General features: G+C 46.5%; 1 protein-coding gene across 3 annotated transcripts in view; it reads right to left on the reverse strand.

Moving 5' to 3' along the window:
* Positions 1–2,494: 2,494 nt before the first annotated feature.
* Positions 2,495–18,934, reverse strand: part of ZDHHC2 (zDHHC palmitoyltransferase 2) — a 48,072-nt gene continuing 31,632 nt past the window's right edge. For 2 of the 3 annotated variants that reach the window (XM_072625655.1, XM_072625653.1), the window contains 7 exons: positions 16,009–16,129; positions 15,367–15,499; positions 14,668–14,794; positions 14,081–14,173; positions 9,974–10,095; positions 6,176–6,233; positions 2,495–4,634 (listed from right to left, as the gene is read on the reverse strand). In XM_072625655.1, coding sequence (XP_072481756.1) covers positions 6,193–6,233; positions 9,974–10,095; positions 14,081–14,173; positions 14,668–14,794; positions 15,367–15,499; positions 16,009–16,129 — 637 coding nt within the window. In that variant the 3' untranslated portion in view covers positions 2,495–4,634; positions 6,176–6,192. The remainder of the gene's footprint in view (positions 4,635–6,175; positions 6,234–9,973; positions 10,096–14,080; positions 14,174–14,667; positions 14,795–15,366; positions 15,500–16,008; positions 16,130–18,934) is intronic. The other variant, XM_072625654.1, reaches the window with a different exon arrangement.

The following is an 18,934-nucleotide window of genomic DNA, read 5'->3' on the forward strand; positions in this document are numbered from 1 at the left end:
AGGCTTTGCAATTCCCATTCCTTTCTCCTGCCCATGTGCAAAACTGAGGCACTTCCTATCCAACAGAATTGCTGGCAGACCTTTGAGAGGGTAACTACATCTTAAAAGCACCCCTGAGGAAATGTGAAGGGATGTACTCAGTGGCCTGGCCACCTTATCCGGTGCCCTTCCTCGGCATTCATTGGGCTCTTGGCTTTCACTCCCATTTGGGGGGAATCTGGTATAAAAAGTGGCTTCTTTCCTCAGTCTTCACACTCCCTGAGCCCAGCTGTGCAGAGTTCACTTCCCATTTGGTCTCCCAGGAGACTCCTTGGAAACCAGCCCCCAGGGATGAATTTTCCCTGTTCCCGTCCATCAGCTATGGCCAGGTCTGCTTACAAACCAGCACACGCCTTGTAAGGGGAGAGGAAACACAGGGGAACTTGCCCCATCCACCATCCAAGGTGAATTGACATATGGCATTGAAATATGAATTTCAGTCCCCTATGTCCTGTGGTCAGCCAGCTTGCCCAAATGGCTAGCAAGGAAACTGTGGTTCTGGTTTGCCGCAAGCATAAAATGCTTACACAGACAAGTCACACAATCAAGCTCCTGAGATTAAAACTCAGTGCAAATTAATGGTGCCACACTGGACAGAGGCAAGATCCAGTTCTGGTCTCTGTTCTGGCAGCCACTCATTTCAGGTTCTTTTCTCCCAGATTAAGAGGAGGTGGGGCAGCTTTAAAAATGGTCTCTTTGTATGAAGAACAAAACTGAACCTGCTTCAAAGCTTGTGAAGGGGCCTGGGACTTTGTCACACAGTTCTCACAGATGGAACCATCTCAATGGTGGTTTTCTTTATTACTAACTACTTTTATAGTTTGCTTTGTCTTATGGGGCAGCTAGGTGGCACTACAGAGGACAGGGCACTAGACCTAGAGTCAAGAAGACTCAAGTTCAAGTCCAGCTTCAGACACTTACTAGCTGTGTGACCCTGGGCAAGTCACTTAACCCTGTTTGCCTCAGTTTCCTAATCTGTCAAATGAGCTGGAGAAGGAAATGACAAACTGCTCCAGTGTCTCTACCAAGAAAACCCCAAGTGGGGTCAGGAAGAATCAGACATGATTGAAAAAATGACTTAATAACAACAAATTTAAGTCTGACAAGCACAGTAAGCCAAGCATGTTTGAGCAAAGTAAAGTTTAATGTCAGGAGAAGTTTCCTAGTAAGGAGCTCTTCTAAAGTGGGGGGAGGGGGCAGCCTCTGAAGGTGGAGGGTCTCTTTCTGCCTTCCCCATCATGAGAGGTCTCTAAGGAAATGTTGAATGAACAGCCCCATATTCCAGAGGAGGAAACTGAGGCCCAGTGTGGGTGATAACCATGGGTTCCTGCTTCCCAGGCCAGGCACCTCTTTGGAAGGTCACTCTTGGGGCTGCTGCACCACTCAGATGAGTTCCTGGGATCAAAGATTTAGAGCTGGGAGGGGTCCCTCACTGTCTGGAGGAGAAAGGGCTGGCCAGAACAGAGAGGCTACAGGCTTGCCCGGTGTCACAGGGTAGCAAGGGAAGAAGCCAGAATTCAAACCGCATTCCTCTTACTCCAAGACTCTGACTCATCCTACCAGGTCACCTCCTGGGATGTCATTTGGGAAAAACCTGCATGATTCTGCAGCCCTGGTCGGGTGAGGGAGGGGAGCCATAGCTGAACAGCCTTCCGGTGGGTCCAGGCTGCAAGTTGTTTTCTAGTTTGAGGTTTTGGTAAACTTATTCCTGACACGAAGCTATTTCCATTTTTTTTTATTACTAGAATTGCTCAATTAACTCTGTGATGCTTTTTCCTCCCCAAAATGACGTGATTGCCAGTGAGGTGTAACTCCCTACCTGTTCCCACCACTCCCCTTCCACTCCCAGTTATTATTCTCACTCTCTTCTTATGGTTAAGGATCTTTTTTTTTTTTAAGTGTCAGGAAAATTACTCTCTTAGAGCCACTTTAAAGTGCAGTACCATGGTCATTTCAGTCATACAATGGGCAGACCTACCTGCTTAGACTGTATTGATGGTGTTCCCAGTAGACAATCCTGGCAGCTCCTGTCATTGTCCAAGGTCAAAGCGTTTTTGAAGTAGTGGATGCTCTGCCTGGGAAGGCAGCAAACACAAACAACCAATACCCACAAAGGAGGCAGCCTAGCACAAAGACTATTTCTGAAGAGAAAAGCCTGGCTAGCCTTTTGTTAAGTGCCTATAGTAAGAGACTCTAAATCCAGACCACCAAAAGCAGCAGGAGCGGGGTGGGCAGTACTGATTTCCAGAGCCGAGGCATCTTCTGATGCCTAGAGTGTGTCAGAGGTGGGGTGAGGAAGAGATCAGGGCAGTTAACAACTACAGGTGACCTCCCCACCTGGCCAGGCCAACGACTGGCACAAGGTCACTGAAGTGACGTGACTGGACACAGCTCTAGAACACTTCCCTTGAAAAGGAACAGAAGGCGCAGGCCCCTTGGAATGAAGGCTTCACACTTGTCTCAACTTGATAGTCTCATTTTATTAACGTATCTAGTGATGATAAACTGCGTTGAGTAGTTAAGCAAAGTACTTGAGTGATAAAACCCAACACCCACAAAGGGTCAGATGAAGAGAAAGCAGTCATCCCCTTGACAAGAACCAAATTCTTCCCCAAACGGCCATGCAGTGACCCCCTCACCCTAACCTTGTCAGAGCAAACAGGAGCCATTTTGGCCTTTGCAATATCCAATTCCCAACCCATCGCACCCACCCCATGGGATCCTTACAGACTCACCTCCCCTTTCAGACAGCAAATACTAAGTGGGTCAAATCTCAATCATAACCATAATTCTTTGTAGAAAAAAAACAAAAAAATTCCTTACACCAAAATAAAAATGAAGATGTAACATCTGCTGAGAAAAGATTTCGCAAAGGAAATTCAGGTACATCAGATCAAAATCATTGTTTCTCAGAAGGATCATGAAAAAGAAAACCTTCCCATCCCTCCCTCCAGAATTCCCCCTCCAAACCCCAAGGCAAGGCTGTTGAGTGGGCTCTGATAAGAGGGAGGGGTTCAGATGTCTTCTCTGAACTCACCCTACTGGAATAAAGACTCAGGCTCTCCATCCGCAGGAATAAAGCCAGAAGGGGCCCTTTGGCGAGCTCACTTTCCCCAGGCCTTGCCTGGTTTTCTATGGATGCCTTTGTGTCTTTGCCTAAGCAAACACGGGGAACTCCAGGTCATCACCATTTCCTTGCTAATTGGACTCCAGGCCTATTCACAGGGTGCCTACACTAAATTTCCAGGGTCAGTGCAATAAAAACTATCGTTGTAAAATCCTAACACTTATATAAAATTCATGGGCTCACCTTTCAAAATAGAACGCGCTAATTAATATTCTGGCTGTAGTTAGTGCATACAAAGGCACAAGGGTTTCTCAGAGGGGCAGAACATTTCGGCATTCCTTCATACAAATACCATTTCAGTTTATTTTGAAGCCAAACTCAGGCCAGAAATAGGGCTTTCTGTGGGCCTCTGCATCACCCCACTAGGCAACACGCAGCATGAGGATGGACATGCCTCACCACCACCACTTTGCTAACATAGAAGGGAGTGTCAATACTCCTGTGGGGTTACCCCTTTCCAGGCCCACGAGACAGTCTGGCAGAAGTGTAACTTCTTTCTTGGGCTCAGTACTACCTGGAGAGACAGGTTAGAGATGAATTCACAAATATGTTCAATTGGTGGCTTTCATCTGGCCTCTTGAAGGTTAGGACATTCTGGTGCTGTTTTCTCATTGATTCTGGGAAGACTGAAAAGAGGGACATGTGACACAGAACATGTCACAATGGCTCCAGTCCTCAGCTGACTTTGTCTGCAGAACAGGCTCAGGTCTCCCCATTCAGTCATGCCCTTTGGAGCACTGGATGGAGATAACTATTGGGAGAGATTCTACTTCTTTGGGCTCTCGGGGGTCAGAACCATTTCTTGCTGGCTGAGGATGACCCTGGGTCCATCTCCTCACCTAGCACAGCTGTGAGACTGGAAAGGACTTTGGGGGCCAGCGAGTCCAATTCCCTTGGTTTACAGATGAAGAACCAGAGCTCCATAAACCTGTTCAGGGTCACACTGGTAACAAGAGGCAGAGCTGAGATAGGAGGAGCCCAGACCTTCAGACTTCGTAGTAGCTTCTACTTCCCAAAAGCAGATGCTAAAAGACAGATCTGGGAGATTCCAACTTCAAGTGATGGCCTGGCATGAAAGTGTTTCCAATTTGAAAATCAGCTGACCAAATTAGCTAGTTAGATGATAAATTGTGCTATGTGAACCCCTGGTGGTGAAGTCCACTCCACTGTGAACTCTGTCCTCCAAGATTCCCAAGGAAGGGAGGAGAGCTTTCTTCCCCCTCGGCTCATAACCTACCACTGACCTCTTAGCATTCATCAGGGATTTGTTAGTTGAAACATTCTTTACATTTCACAAAAATTTCTGCAGTTCTGTTATGTTTCAAGCAATGGCACAGAGAAGGAACCATCTCTGCTCTTCTGTCTGGGTAGGTCTACCCAAGGAGTAAATGGAATTAACGGGCCAATCGGGGGATGTCCTTCCTTGTTGAAGAGTCTCCTCCAGTGATCACAGCACCGTGACCTTCAACTGAAACAGAAAACAGAAAACCATCTTGGTGAGTCACCTGGAAGAAGCCTACCCATGCAGTCTGCTGCATTCGGTGGGATAATCCAGACTTCAAAGGCTCTCGTGGGTGCTGGCTAGGGCACAGAATTCTGGGATCTAAATACGAAGGATCATTAGAAGCAGACTTGGTGCAGCAGTAGAGTCAGGAAGACTCATCTTTTTGAGTTCAAATCTGGCCTCAGGCACTTCACTAGGTGTGTGAGCCTGGGCAAGTCACTTCACCCCATTTGCCTCAGTTTCCTCACCTGTCAAATGATCTAGAGAAGGAAATGACAAACCACTCCAGTACCTTTGCCAAGAAAACCCCACATGGGGTCAGAAGAGTCAGACACAACTGAAAAAATGACTGAATAACAGAATCCAATTCTCCCATTTCACAGGTAAGGAAATAGAGGCTTTATGGACTCTCCATTGAATGTGACCTTATAGAACCAAAGACCTAGAGGGAATCAGTCCAGTTGGGTCATATGATTGTATTCCAGTGGCCACTGGGTAAAGAAACCACTTGCTTCTGTGTCCAAAAACCAAGGAGAAGAACCTAAAGCTGTATGTATCAACATTATATGTAGACTATATATGCCTCCTTAGATCCCTCTGCCTTCTTAGCCTCACCTTGAGAGAGGACCAGCTAGGGGAGTCAATCCAGCACAGAACAAAAAACTCTGAATGTCCTCCCTGAGGTGTCACAGCTGCTGGTTCAGCTCATCCAACACTGATCCCACCCCGATCATCTGAGGCCACAGGGTAGAAAGTCCCGAAGAAACCATCTCCAACACTGCCCCTCTAGCAGCCAAGTACAAGCATGTATATGTATATTCACATGTTCAGTATGTTCACTTCAAGAATCTCCTTTTTTATAATTCCAATAAAACACTCTAAAAAGGGAATAAAGAGAAAGGTGCATTCATGCTCTCAGGTTATGTTCCCTAATTTTATTTAATCTTTAGACCCAAGGATTTTAGGTGATGGGCATGGACTAGACATTTATGTAAATAGTACCTGTTCTACTGTGCACTTTCCTAAGCACTTTTACAAACGTTAACAGCACATTAGATCTTGATTTGGGGGATGTGGTATAATGCCTCCCATTTGGATATTCGGAAAGTGTTAAATATGCTTTATAGGATACAAAACAAAACTGTCAATAGTAGCCAGCTTATTGTGATGAAAGGCAACATTCTAGGGATATACTCTGACCAAGATTAGGGAGCTAAAGGCTGTGTGCTAACAGACTCAAAATGGGGTTATTTTGTGGTTTGATACAATAGGGAACAGAAAATAAAGGACAATAATACTGGGACATATAGGATGATACTGTAGGAAGCAGGCAAATATGGAAGGATGTGGATTGGTCCATCTTCGGGGTCTTCCATAGACTGCCTCCATATCAAATGTCAGAATTAAAAAGCATTTCAGAACACAATGTAGTATCAGACGTGTACCTTTTCTTATCAAGACTTAGAGAGTTTTTTTATTTTGTTTTTGTTTTTACAAAAGCTTACCTCTGTGTGAAGAGTCTCTAGGTCTCATTTTCCATGGTCAGCCCAGGATTGCTCATACCTTGAAGGACAAAGGATATAATAATACTTTGAAAAACTCATCTTCCCAGAGAGCAAAATGTTGTCCCTTCCATTGTCCTCCACAGCCTTCTCCTAACATCCTCCTCGGAGGCTTCCTTGTTGGGGGATGTGACCCTGAGCCTTTGGAAGCTGTCAATGATTCCCAAGCTGGGGAGCTCTTCCCTGTACCCAGGGGCCTGCTGCCTGGGGACCATTCCGCTTAGGTTCTGAGGAGCTGGCTTTTCACCAGGTTGGCTGCAGCGGGTTGGGCTATGAGACTCCATGGCCATCTATTAAAATCACAGACTTCCTGAAGTATTACCCCTTGCACAGTGTTTTCAATGCCCATGCTCAGTGGGTGAAAACCAATACTCATGATACATATTTGGGGTTATAATCTAGACAACACATAAAAATCCCATTAAAAACCCTCCTTCCCTTTGGCTTCTCCCTCTGATTGGATGAGTCCCCCCAGAACCTTCATTTAAGGAGAGTGTTGGCCAGAACTCATTCCTTTCCAGGCTACACTCCTGACTTCCTTTACCATGTCCTTTCCCCCACCTTCGCATCCCCCTCAATATCCTTTTATGTATTGTCATCCCCTCATTAGCATGTAAATTCTGTGAGGGTAGGGGCTTTTCTTCTACTAGTACTCTCAGTGCCTCATAGGTTGACTAAGTCACTGAATTTCATTTCCTATTCTCTTGTATGAAAGACAGTGAACCCCAGCTTGCTCCCTCCCTTTCTCCATGTCCAGAATAAACTTGTACTCATTACATAAAGGGCCCCTGAAAGAGAAGGGGAGACCAAGGAAAGCTGCTGTCTCCCAGTCTTTTCATTTACTCCAGACCTTGTAAAGTTCCAGCTGACATTGCCTAACTAACCTCCTCCTTCACAACCATCCTTCTGGCTGCCTTGTGACCACTCAGTTCTCCCTTATATTTGGTTGGTTTTTAAATTAAAAGAGAACTTTTTCAATGGATAAAAACCTCATTTCTTTCCGTTCCTCCTGCCTGAGTGAAATAAAAATAAAAATAAAATTCTAGTAATGAAACTGCTTAGTTGAGGAAAACAAATTCTGACATCAGTGTAATGTTAATGGGATTTAAGATCTTCCCAACCTATTAATAGGTCTCACCCAGGAGTCCATTAAGGGCAGCTTGCTTAGGGGAGGCTTGCTTGTAGGAAGACTTTCACACCTTTTGCTGATTTCTAACTAGGCACTGAGTCACTAGGGTTGTGATGCCTTCTGGCTCTGGGAAGTGTGTATATACTCTGGGTTGGTATTTTACTTGGAGGCTCACTTATGAGAGGGACCTTGTGATTCCCTGTTTAGACTGAGTGCCTGTATGTTCAGGGCTCCCCAACTCCTCATATGTAAAGGCTTTCTCTATCCAGGGATGGAAATAAAGTGCATAGTAATATTGCTTTGATTCAGGCAGTAGAGCCCTGTCTGGTGGTCTTTATTTCTCTGCTTCTATGTTCTCTGTATTTTCTCTGAAGTTCAGGGTGCTCACTTTTCCCCTGAACTAGTGAATGTGAACTAAAAAGATTGTTGACCTCTTAAACAACTATCCTTCCTAGTAAAGCAGATCTAAGAACTGGTGCTAGTAGGTCATCTTGGGTATGCTAGGGTGTTTGCCTTTACAATCAGTCATGTCCAATCACACACACAAAGATACACATGCATGTGAATAAATACATGTGTGTACATGTAATGTGTGTATGTGTCTAATTCTGCATATTTTGTGCATGACCTCTCCGTCATCAGTCCTTTGGATATCATGGTGATCAAAGTTCTTCAGCCTTTCAAAGCCCTTGGTCTTTACAACACTATTACAGTCTGTCCTTTCTGACACAATCACTTCACTGTAAGCACCAAGTTTACAGAATAAGAAATTGAACAATAATGGGAGGATTGGCCGAAGGGGGCCCAAGCCTTGGAGCATATGCCAACATGATCCTCTTGGTGAGTTCTACAGAGTAAGTGCTCTTGTTTCCTGCCTACTTTTAAGTCAACACAGGAAGGTCTGGTGAGCCTCCTTTCTGGCCACAAGTAACTAAAGGCATGGGGGTGAAAAAGGGTCTTCTGGCTAGTTAAGGAGCCAAAAAGACTGATGACTCAGCAATGCTGAATCAGAACTGAGTTCACACTCAGCGAGAATGGATGAGATCTTCCCTTGGCCATCTTGGCACTTTTCCTTCCCAGCAACAAGCAAGGCCAAAAGGGCCATGGGTTCCTAGGTGGGGGAAGGTCATCTGATGCCCTATCTCCTTCATCTATTTATTCACCATAATGGAGAAAAGGGTAGCAAAGACATTTGGGAGAAGAGAGAACACTCCAGAGGAGAGAGATTCTCTCAGTGCAGAATTTGTTTCCTGGACTGAATTAGGTAATCAAAAAAAAAATCTCTGCTTATTGGGATCATACTCAATAAATGTTGAACTAGAATGATTATTTTATTGGTATAAGAGAGTATGGAAACTCTTTCTACTGAGGGAGCATGACATTTTCACCTTCGGGTCCTAGCAGCCTGGAATGCTGAGAACTTGTGACTGCCCTGTGGTCCCACAGTCAGTAGGCATCAAAGGCAACTCTTAAAAACAAACCTTCTGAGGCTAGAGATCTATCCCCGACACCATGCTACCTCTCCATACTTATTAAACACTAAAGACCTGAGGACAAGAGCTATCTTATTGCCACTACCCCTAGATTACAGCACTGGTCTTTGCACACAGGAGGTTGCATTCACAGGCAGAAGACAAACGTTTGAAGAAAACACACCTCTCAATTAGAAAGCAGGGTTAGACAGAGCTCGTAGAATAAATGGATTTATGCTTTTTGAAATGATTTGTGAAAAGCAAGTTTCTTCACAGCTGGAGTTGATAAGTCTCTAAATCTATGTTCATAGGGGTTTAAAAATTAAGTTTCAAACATAAAGTGTTGAATTCTAATGAATAATAATGATTAATTAAAATAAAGAAGCTTTCTACACAAGACAGCCCTGGCTGTCTGCCCTAAATTTTTTTCATGTTTCCATACTATCTCAACAAGTTAACCTTGTGATCTAATCTACATGCACATGAGCGGTGGTTCTGTATCAGCCATGTTTCTCTCTTTATTCTTTAGTGCCAAGTGCTTGCAAATGAGAACTAAGAAACATTAGGAGCCCCTAAATATTTTAAGGGGGTTGGTAGGGGAGGTGGGGTGGGGTAGTGGAATGGAGAGAATCTGCCTTTTAACCAGAGTCAGCCAGCCAAAGCTTGAGAGCTCAGAGAGAGCCTGGAGGACTGGGCCGAAGGAAAAGTTAGAGAAATAAATGGTTCTGTTGAGTAATTTGAAAGAGAAAGGGCAGCCAGTAGGATGCAGGTGAGAAAGAAATGCTGGCCTATCTCCCCAAGAACTGATTTCTAGATCGTGACTTGTTGGAGTTAGAAGTAATTCTAAATTATGTTTAGCAAGCATTATGTTTAGATCCATTTTTAAAAACAGGGTGCTGGCTATCTGGGGTCCCCAGAAGCCCTTTCAAGCTGCTCCATTGACATATACGTGCAAGAGACTGATTCTTTCCAAGTTTCTTTCTCCCCACAAGCAGTAGCTTTCAGTATATACTGGTATGTACCTAGGAAGAAATCCAATTACCCCAAAGAGAGCCTAGGACCATTCCTAAAGCAAATCACATTTGACACACACCATCAAGTTCAAATTTGCATTTTTCAAAACCAATGAACAAAGGTTACCTTTCTTACCTACTTTTCCCTTGTCAGAATTTGTGCTGCTGTCTGTCCAAGACTGAGAGTCGGTAAGAAGGTGGCTCTGGGACTCTCTTAATGGTTTTGAAGGAAACTGGTGTCCTTCGAGGCTGTGTGATAGTGAGAAGGATAGAAGGGTGATGAAAGATTTGGGACATCATGGCTAGAGGCTAGAGTTCAGCCAAATGACTTGGGGCCTTTACAAGTGAGCTAAGTGTCCAGCTTCAGATGTGGGTAAGATGAGAAGCGGCACATATGATCACTAGCTCAGAAGAGCAGAAGGTGAACTGACCCAAAGGGAAGTAAAACAAGGTCTTGGAGAAAGGTACTCCTCTGCATCTTTCCTCAATGGCTGATCAAATCTGGGGAAACTGTTGAAAGCATGGGGCACACAGACCTTAGGAAATACAATGACACCTTGTCTTTGATGGACAAGAAAAACAGTTTGGCTTACAGCTGTGGCTCCCTTTCAACAGGTCCCCCAGTGGTCGTTCAAGCTATCTCATTAAACGGAAAGTCACAGACCTCATAGACTCTCAAGGGGGCAATCTTGAGCTCCATTACATTGGGGTGAAGCCATGGTATTTCCCTTCCCCTTTTAATGAAAGGTCCTTGAAGCAAACGCCAGAGGTTGCAGAGTGCATTTCCCTTACCTCCTCTTATTAAGTTATACAAATTGAGAACTGGAGTTAAAAAACAAAATACAACACTCCTCCCTCCCCCCAAAATATGGCCTTTTTCTTTTCCCTATGCCTCCTTAGAAGAAAACCAGCATCTTGGTCCTAGTTTAGGGCTTCACCAGTAAACATCGACATCCTTTCTTGGCTTCCGAAATCTAAGATTTCCTTCCCTATGTTCTGTATGTGAATTGTTTTATGTCATTATTTGGGTGTTGTCTCTCTAGTAGACTGTGTATTTGCCTTGCTTTGTATGTCCAGTCCTTAGTGCAGAGAAGGGTTTTAATCAACACTTACTGATGTATATAGTTTGGGAAATATACTTGGCCATGAGAGTGAAACTATTACGAGTTTTGGAACAGCGTGAAAAATGTTAGAAATGAAAACTCACTGACCTAACTTTAACACTAGAGAAACCAGGCATGGGAATTTCCCCAAGTGATGCAAAAATTGTAAAATAATTTTTTAGAATTTTCCTATCATATACTAGAATTCTTCCTGTCTGGACAAATGTATTTTAAATACAAATAATAATGAGCAGATATTATAATTTTACTTTGAAATTAAAATTTTCATCCCACAGTTTCTAGTATGTACAAAAACACATGTCAATTGACAGTTTGGTCCTGTAAAGGATTCTTAATTTTTAATCTCCCATTCTTAATCACAACCTTACATTCTGAATTTGTATTCTCTTCCCCACTACTAGATTTTTTCCTGGTTGAAGTATTTATCCTGAGTTCTGAATAAGCCTGATCTATACCAGGATAAGTGATATAGCCAGGGACTCCAGTGGCTAGGGATGTCTCTGGTGCCCCTCAGAGTGGCATGCTTCAGAGGCCCCGGGCATGCTGACACTGTATCTAGCACAACCATACTTCACCCTAGGAAAAATTTCCTCTGGTTGGATATAAAATGAACTTTCTAAATTAAATTCTATTTTCTTCCTTGTGATTTCAAGCATAAAATTGGAGATGTGTTCACGTGAATTAAACATGTGGCCTTAAGACAGGAAAAATCACAGTGTAGAATGTAGCCAATGCTTCAAAAGCAAAGGAAAAATTCTTATGAAAACATACACATCTGTAATAAGTAAATAAAGAAGTCTCAATTGTAATAATTATGATGATAGAATGCACTCCCAGGAAAGATTCCTTCTTGATAACAGAAGGCAAAAGCACCTGCAGGAAACTTGCCATTTCCTGGGCAGTGTCTGCCTTGGACCAGAACCTACAGGTTCCCACTCCCAACCCCAGGCTTAGTTGCTGGGTGGAGAGAAAGCAGCTGCTATCACCGTTAAGGTAGCAGGGAGGCAGCTCCCAGCCTCCTCTATCGGCTGTCAAGGCAGTGCCCTCAAGCTGGCCTAGCTGATCGCTCCCAGCCCTGTTCTAGGAACAGCGTTCCAAACAGTCCTTTGGCTCCCACTGATAACAGCGTGGTACATGGTTTGGTTTGGTTGATGTTGCCCAGCACCCTCTCCTCTGTGACTTTTGGTGATCTGCCAAATATCTGGTACAATGGCATGGCCCGTCCTGGTGCTTCAGGCCCCACAGAGCCCAAGAGAGTTGTCACTGAAAGGAATACACTCCCCCTTCCCCACCTCGGCTTGTGTGAGCACAGCTGTACGTCACCAATGCATACAGATGTGCCATACAGATGTGCCCATGTGGGAAAATGAAACCTATAGAACATCAGAATTTTCCTTTGTGGGGGGAGGGAGGAAGCACATACCCTTTCCATGAAATACAGCTAGAATTATTGTGGAAGTAAGTGATAAAACAGTATTATTGGATTTTGGATCTAGAGTCAGAAACAATTCTATCCACCCCTCTCATTGAATAATTAATAATAACGATGGCTAGCATTTCCATAGTATCTACCACGTGCCAGGCACTGTGTTCAGTGGCACAAATATTACCTTATCACAACTGCCCTGGGAGGGAGTGGACGCTATTATTCCCATTTTACAGCTGAGAAAAGTGAAAAAGAGGTTAAGTGACTTGCCTTGAGTAACCGAGCTAACAAGTACCTGAGGCTGGATTTGAACTCAGGCCCTCCTGCCTCCAGGCCCAGTGCTCCATCCCAAGGGCATCTAGCTGCTGAGTGTTAAGGGGGGATTTGAACCCAGGTTTAACTGACCCCAAGGCCCACACTTTATCTCCTACACCTTGTTGCAGTTTCTTCCTTATTACTGATCACTATGGTTATGAAGCCTCTGTTTTTTCTCTTGACAGTTACAAAGGAGGAAATGAAGAGACTGGACCAAGGTCACCCCTGGGCTCAAAGCTCTAGAGCTGTGAAGACCGTTATTCCATCCTTCTCACTTCACAGAAGGGCAAACATTTTTTGGAGCTAAATGACTTGACCAAGGTCCTACAGACTATTAATGACAATGGAGGGATTAGAACCCAGGCCCTCGGACTCCAGACTCTTGTTCTTTCCCCTTTGATGTCGTGCTTAGCATGAAACATTTTAGAAATGCATCTAGATGAGTGAAACACACTCCACCTGTATGGAAACATTTTTGTGGAGCCAGAGCTAAGAGAGCCCTCTACCTGGTGACCTGGCTCTGTAAACCTCTGGCCCTGGGACTACCTCAAGCTCAGCGTTCTCATTCCCAAGAAGGTTTTGCCTTCAGCGGTGCCTCCCAATGGTGGACCCGGCTTATGCTTTGTAGTACGGCCGCCATGTTTTGAAAACATGGACTTGCATGTGCTTCTGCAAAGCTTCCATCGCAGTGCTGATCAAGGCAGGTTCTCTTTGGGCAGGTCTCCCTAGGCTCTGCAGGAATGGCTCATGTCCCTCTTGGGCCATCATGGGCACACTCTCATCTTGCCCACACTCATAAAGGGTTGTGGAGCCACCTGCAGGTCCTTCATCAGTCAATCAATCAATATGTCTTCATGACCATCCAGAGAAAAAATAGAAATGTCCCAACCACAATAATGAGTGATAAGGAACATGGCATACTGTATAGAGCGTGGGACTTGGAAGAGACCTGGGTTTAAATCCTGCCTCCAATACTTACCAGTGGCTAGGTGGTGCCACAGGGCACCAGGCACCACGTCTGGAGTCAGGAATACTCACCCCCCTTAGCTCAAATCCAGCCTCACTTACCACCTGTGTGACCCTGGGCAAGTCAATTCACCCTGTTTGCCTCAGTTTCCTCATCTGTAAAGTGAAGGGGGCTGAGTCTAGTGTCCCCTTTTAGCTCCAGAAGGAGGATCTTATGCATTAAAGCTATGAATGTGCCTCAGATGGCCAACCCTCAGCCATACTAAAGGAAATGCTCAGTACCATTAACACCACTGAAAAGAAGTCCTTTACAAACATCCCACACGGGCTATCTGAGGCTGCTCAGCAGCCTTCTGAGGAGGGGCCCAGAGAAACATGCTAGCATGATGGGGCAGGTAGTTACTTTTTGACAGCCGGGGTCAGTCCGGCTGGAGTTGATTGCTGCTCCAGATCCTGGTTCACAAGGCAAGTGGGGAAGGAGCATCCATCTCCAAGGCTGCAAACAAGCAGAGAGCTGGCATCAATGCACTGACCAAAGCCAGCAGAACCCTCCATGCCCACCACACTTTGTGGAAACCAAGCATGCAGGTGTCACCCTTTGGGATGGGGACAGAACACATGCCCACTCGACTACAGATCCCGAGGACTGGGTCCCAATGAGACCCAGCTCAGACAGCCCCTAATGGGAAAAGGGCTTCCCTGGAGCCTCATGGGATTACAGGCACAATGATTTCTCATTTTACAGAGAAGGGAAATGCCTAATCCAAGATCTTATAGAGAATCTAAGAGCCAGAGCTGGAAAGTGCCTCAAAAATCATTCAATCCAACCACCTTGTTTTACAGACAAAGGGACTGAGGCTAGGGAGATCGAATTTCTTGCCCACAGTCATCACCCAGATATCAGTCCCACCTCATTCCCTACTGCACACAGGAAACAATCCCAAGCAGACCACCCCATCTCACAAACATCAGCTGGGAAGGGCTTGGCACCTGGAGAACACAGGCAGCGGCCAGTACTTCTTTTCATCCCCAAACACCTGGCGAAGGTTTTTGCTGAACCCCAGGCTGAAACCGTTCTTGTCTGTTCCGTGGCGAAAAACAGGGCTTCTGAAAGCCTCTAGGCAAGAAGAGAAAGTCAGAGCTTCAACAGGGAAAGCCTGCCCTGCACCCACCTGGGGGAGATATCTTTGAATGCCCTGACTGGCCCACAAGAGATGGGGCTAGCTGCTGAAAGCACTGCCTGGCACTGAGGGTAAGTAGGGTCTAGAATGGATCTTTGCAAGGGAAAGTTGATTAATACAGGACAGAATCTCCCACAATGTAGTTTTCAATGAAGCTAAGAGCAGCCCTCCACCCAATTTGCCCTTGGGACTTCCTTATGAGAGATGTTGCTCCAGGACTCTCTGAGGCTGTACCACAAGGATACAAGCTCTCCTCAGCAGCCCAAGCTAGTGCTGGAAGCACATGATCAGCTCAAGGTGGGAGGCTCAGAGCCAGGCTACCAGGTAACCAATACCTGTAATTTGGTCACAGGACCCAAGAAATCATCTAATGAGACAGAGAAGGGCTGCAGTGTGCGTAGGTGATGATTGATCACCACAATGAGCCTTGGGGATACTTAAGGAGGGGGCAGAAGCTCATTGGCAGGATAGAAAGCTGATGTGATCTACAAGAAATGGCGTCACTTACCTAAGGTAGATTTGTTTTTGCTAACCAGCCAACAGTGGTAGCCAAAAAGAGAGGACAAACTGACAGAGAACATGGCGGCCGCAAAGAATAAGAACATAATGTGAAACTTGGCTTGGGTATCAGGAAGGCCATTCTGGAAAGAAAGAATGATAAAGGGATGGATGAAGGAACAAGAAAGAATAAGAAATAGAAAGAAAAGGAAGGAAAGGGATAGGAAAAAAGAAAGGGACAAGGCATTGTGGAAAGGACAGATTCAGTCTGGCCACGTTGAGAAACTTGACCCAACATATAGCCAGCTGATATCTGACTTCTAAAATTTGGAAATAATTTTTATTTCCCACATTCCCTTGGCATTCGTTGGAATCGATGCCTACAGCCAAGGCAAGGCTGTGGTGACGATTCAAGGAAAATACTCTAGTCTTGGGCAAAATACCAGGAATCCCAGCGAGAAGGGAGCGTGGGATGTGTCTGTGAGCAGGGCATAGACGCCCTCTCTCATAAAGTGGTTTGATCCATTTCTGGGTCTATTTGACCAATTGTTGTTGAGTTGGAAATGTGAAAGCAATCTCAAGGTCACGGCCGAGCCTTGCCAGCCCTCCTCTCTCCCTGTACTCTCCCACCCCCGTTACAGGAAACACTTACTGTCCAGAACTTGATAAAATACTGCAAGTCGGTTGCAGCGATAAACAGGCAGTAGAGAAGGGAGTAGGCCAAGAAGAGGAGGAAGAACTTGTAATTGGAGAATCCGACACAGTTGTTCACCCTGGTAACAAAAAAACAAAGGGCAGGGTCAAAATCTGGTTTTAGGCCCCATGCCTTGGTCTGGCTGACCAGAAGCACCAAAGGCACTGGGTGCTTCCTGCTCAGCTTTCTCTGGGCTGATGTCAGTGGAGACATTTCTAATATGCCCAGGTCAATACTCTGTGAGTGTAGGGCTAGGACGGGACTTGAGGTACGGAACTCCCAGGTGAGGATGGTCCCTCTACCCAACGCAGGTCAGCCCCTCCTCTGCAATGTCCTCATAGAGGACTGCCTAGAGAGAACACCGAGATGGAGGGGCTGTCCCAGTGTCCCCTGGAGGCAGGATTGGAATCCTGGCTCTGAGGGTGGCTCTTTATACCTCTGCTCCCTGCACTGTGGCTCCTGGGGAGTGGGAAGGGGTCTCCTCAGCTACAAAGGCCCACTTCTTTCATTTCTGCCTTAGTGAGCCTCATATACGTGAAGTTCTGAAAACATTGGCCCAGTCACATTTATGTGACCCTATTTGGGGTTGGTTGGTTTGTTTTTGGCAGAGATCCTTGAGGGGTCAGCCATTTCCTCTTCCAGCTCATTTTACAGATGAGGAAACGGAGCCAAACAGGGTCCACCAGGGTCACCCAGCCAGGAAGTGTCTGAGGCCAGATTTGAACTCAGGTGTTCCTGAATGTAGGCCCGGTGCTGGGGTCCCTGCCAGCTCTGATGCTGTGCCCCTGGGGTGCTGGAGCAGGGCATCACTGCCCTCTTTTGGCTTTGCTACTCAAGGTCTTCTTTGGGATGTGCAGAAATGCCTTCTGCGCCCCCCTGCCCTAGGCCTTTGTCTGGGGAGCACAGCTCTCCCCCAAAGGAGAGGGGGCACCAGGGACTCCCCAGCCTTTCTGACTCCCACACAGAAGGCTGCTTGTTAGAGAAGCAGCAAAGAGGGAGGGGCATGCAGTTGGAAGAACCAGCCAGCCTTCTGGGATGATGCACCAACTCTGAGTCCTTGACCCTTCCCATTTCTCTGTCTCAGTTTTCTTATCTGTGAAGTGGAGTCACACTAGAAAGTCTGGCAGACCCCTCCCAGCCATATGCCTTGGGACCCTTTCAATCTCCATCTCTGATTAACTCGAGTTGGGGGTGGGGCAGTTATTTTGTTCCTCCCCCAATATTCTACAGTAGTGCTCTGTGTGGTGGGGAGGGAGGGAAACCCAAGTCCCATCAAACTTGAGGAAGCCCACGAGGCCACCATTTCAGCCTGAGGACCAGCCTGGGAGTGACGAGGTTCTAGATTGTCTTGTCAGACCAGGAGAGGCTCAGTCTGCTTCTGTGGAGATCTGGCTCACACAAAAGATGTTTGCTTGGTTTTTGCATGTCTTACTTCTCAGCCTCACCAGCACAATCAACCTTTACAAGGTCTTTACTACAGACAACTGAGCAGCCAGATGTAGTCTAAATGCAGTGGGGGATCGGGGATGGGTGGGTTTGGAGGGGGGAGCTATGGGATGAATCCCTGGGGGCTTCTACATAGACACAGAGCAAGGTCAGAAACAGCCACAGATGACCCGGGCCATCTACTCAACAGAATGGCTACAGGCAGCTTTTGGGAGGCAGCCAGGCATCTCTGTGCACAGAGTGCTGGACCTGGGCTCAGGAAGGCCTGAGTTCAATTGTGGCCTTAGTAGCTGTGTGACCCTGGGCAAGTCACTTAACCTTTATTTGCCTTAATCCACTGGAGAAGAAAATGGCAAACCTCTCTATTATCCTTGCCAAGAAAACCCCACAGACAGTACGGACATGACCATGGAGTCATAGGGAGGGGGATACAGCTGAGCAATTACAAGGAGCTGGGAAATTGAGGGAGGGAGGGAGGGTCTTCCTCCAGAGCAGTGCCCGGGGATGATGCATCCCAGGTAGTCTGCTAAGCTGCCAGGGTGGGGTGATGGGGAAGACAGGGAGGCGAAGGCCCCAAGGCCAGGCCAGAGTCTGCAGGAGCTGGGAAGGACCCTGAAGAATGTGGACGGTGGTTAGGTGGAAGCCGGGCTGGCCCTCGACAGCAGAGCCAGGAAAACTGGGGGTGGGGGTGCAGAAAGGCCCATTTCAGCTGGAGATCAGGGAAGCCCCCAACCCCAGGGGCAGGCCCTTGGGTGAACTTCTGCCTCTGGGCATCCTGTGAAGTCAGCTTTGACCCAGGCCCCTACTTGTAGAGATTCCCTTTCCCCTACGATGAGGGTGAACCTGGAGGTCTCCCTGCCCAGTCATTGTCCTCTGGGCACCATGCTCTAGACATAAGCCCCCTGGGGGTGCAGAGGGTAGAGAACATTGGGTCAGCCTGAGTTTAAATCTAGCTATAGGACCCTGGCCTCAGTGTTCTCATCTGTAAAATGGGGATAACATGAGCACCTACTTCTCAAGGTTGTTGGGAGGGTCAAATGAGATAACGTGGGTTCTCAAAGCCCTATACAAGTGCTAGCTACAGAAAGAACGTTACTGTCATTATCACTCTTTAGCAATCACTGCTGCTATGGGCCAAGTGCTGGGGCAACAAAGACAAAAGGGAAGTAGGCTCCCACTCTGATGGGGAAGATGGCACCCACACATAGAGATGCACCAACCAAATACCAGGGGACGTCCCCCCCACCCCTGTACCGATTCAGGCCAACTTCCCCCACCCCACTCCAAAAGCCTTCTGGGTCTATCTCCTATCTTCCCTCCCCCTGCCCTCCCACCTTCCAGCAGCTGCTGCCCACCCCCTCCACGGGCCTCGCCAGTGCCCTCCCTGTGGAGCTGGAGCCTGAGTGGAAGGGAATCAGTGGCTGGGCTTCTTCTCCCC

The sequence above is a fragment of the Notamacropus eugenii genome, chromosome 7 (genome assembly GCF_028372415.1).
Source record: "Notamacropus eugenii isolate mMacEug1 chromosome 7, mMacEug1.pri_v2, whole genome shotgun sequence".
NCBI lineage: Eukaryota > Metazoa > Chordata > Mammalia > Diprotodontia > Macropodidae > Notamacropus > Notamacropus eugenii.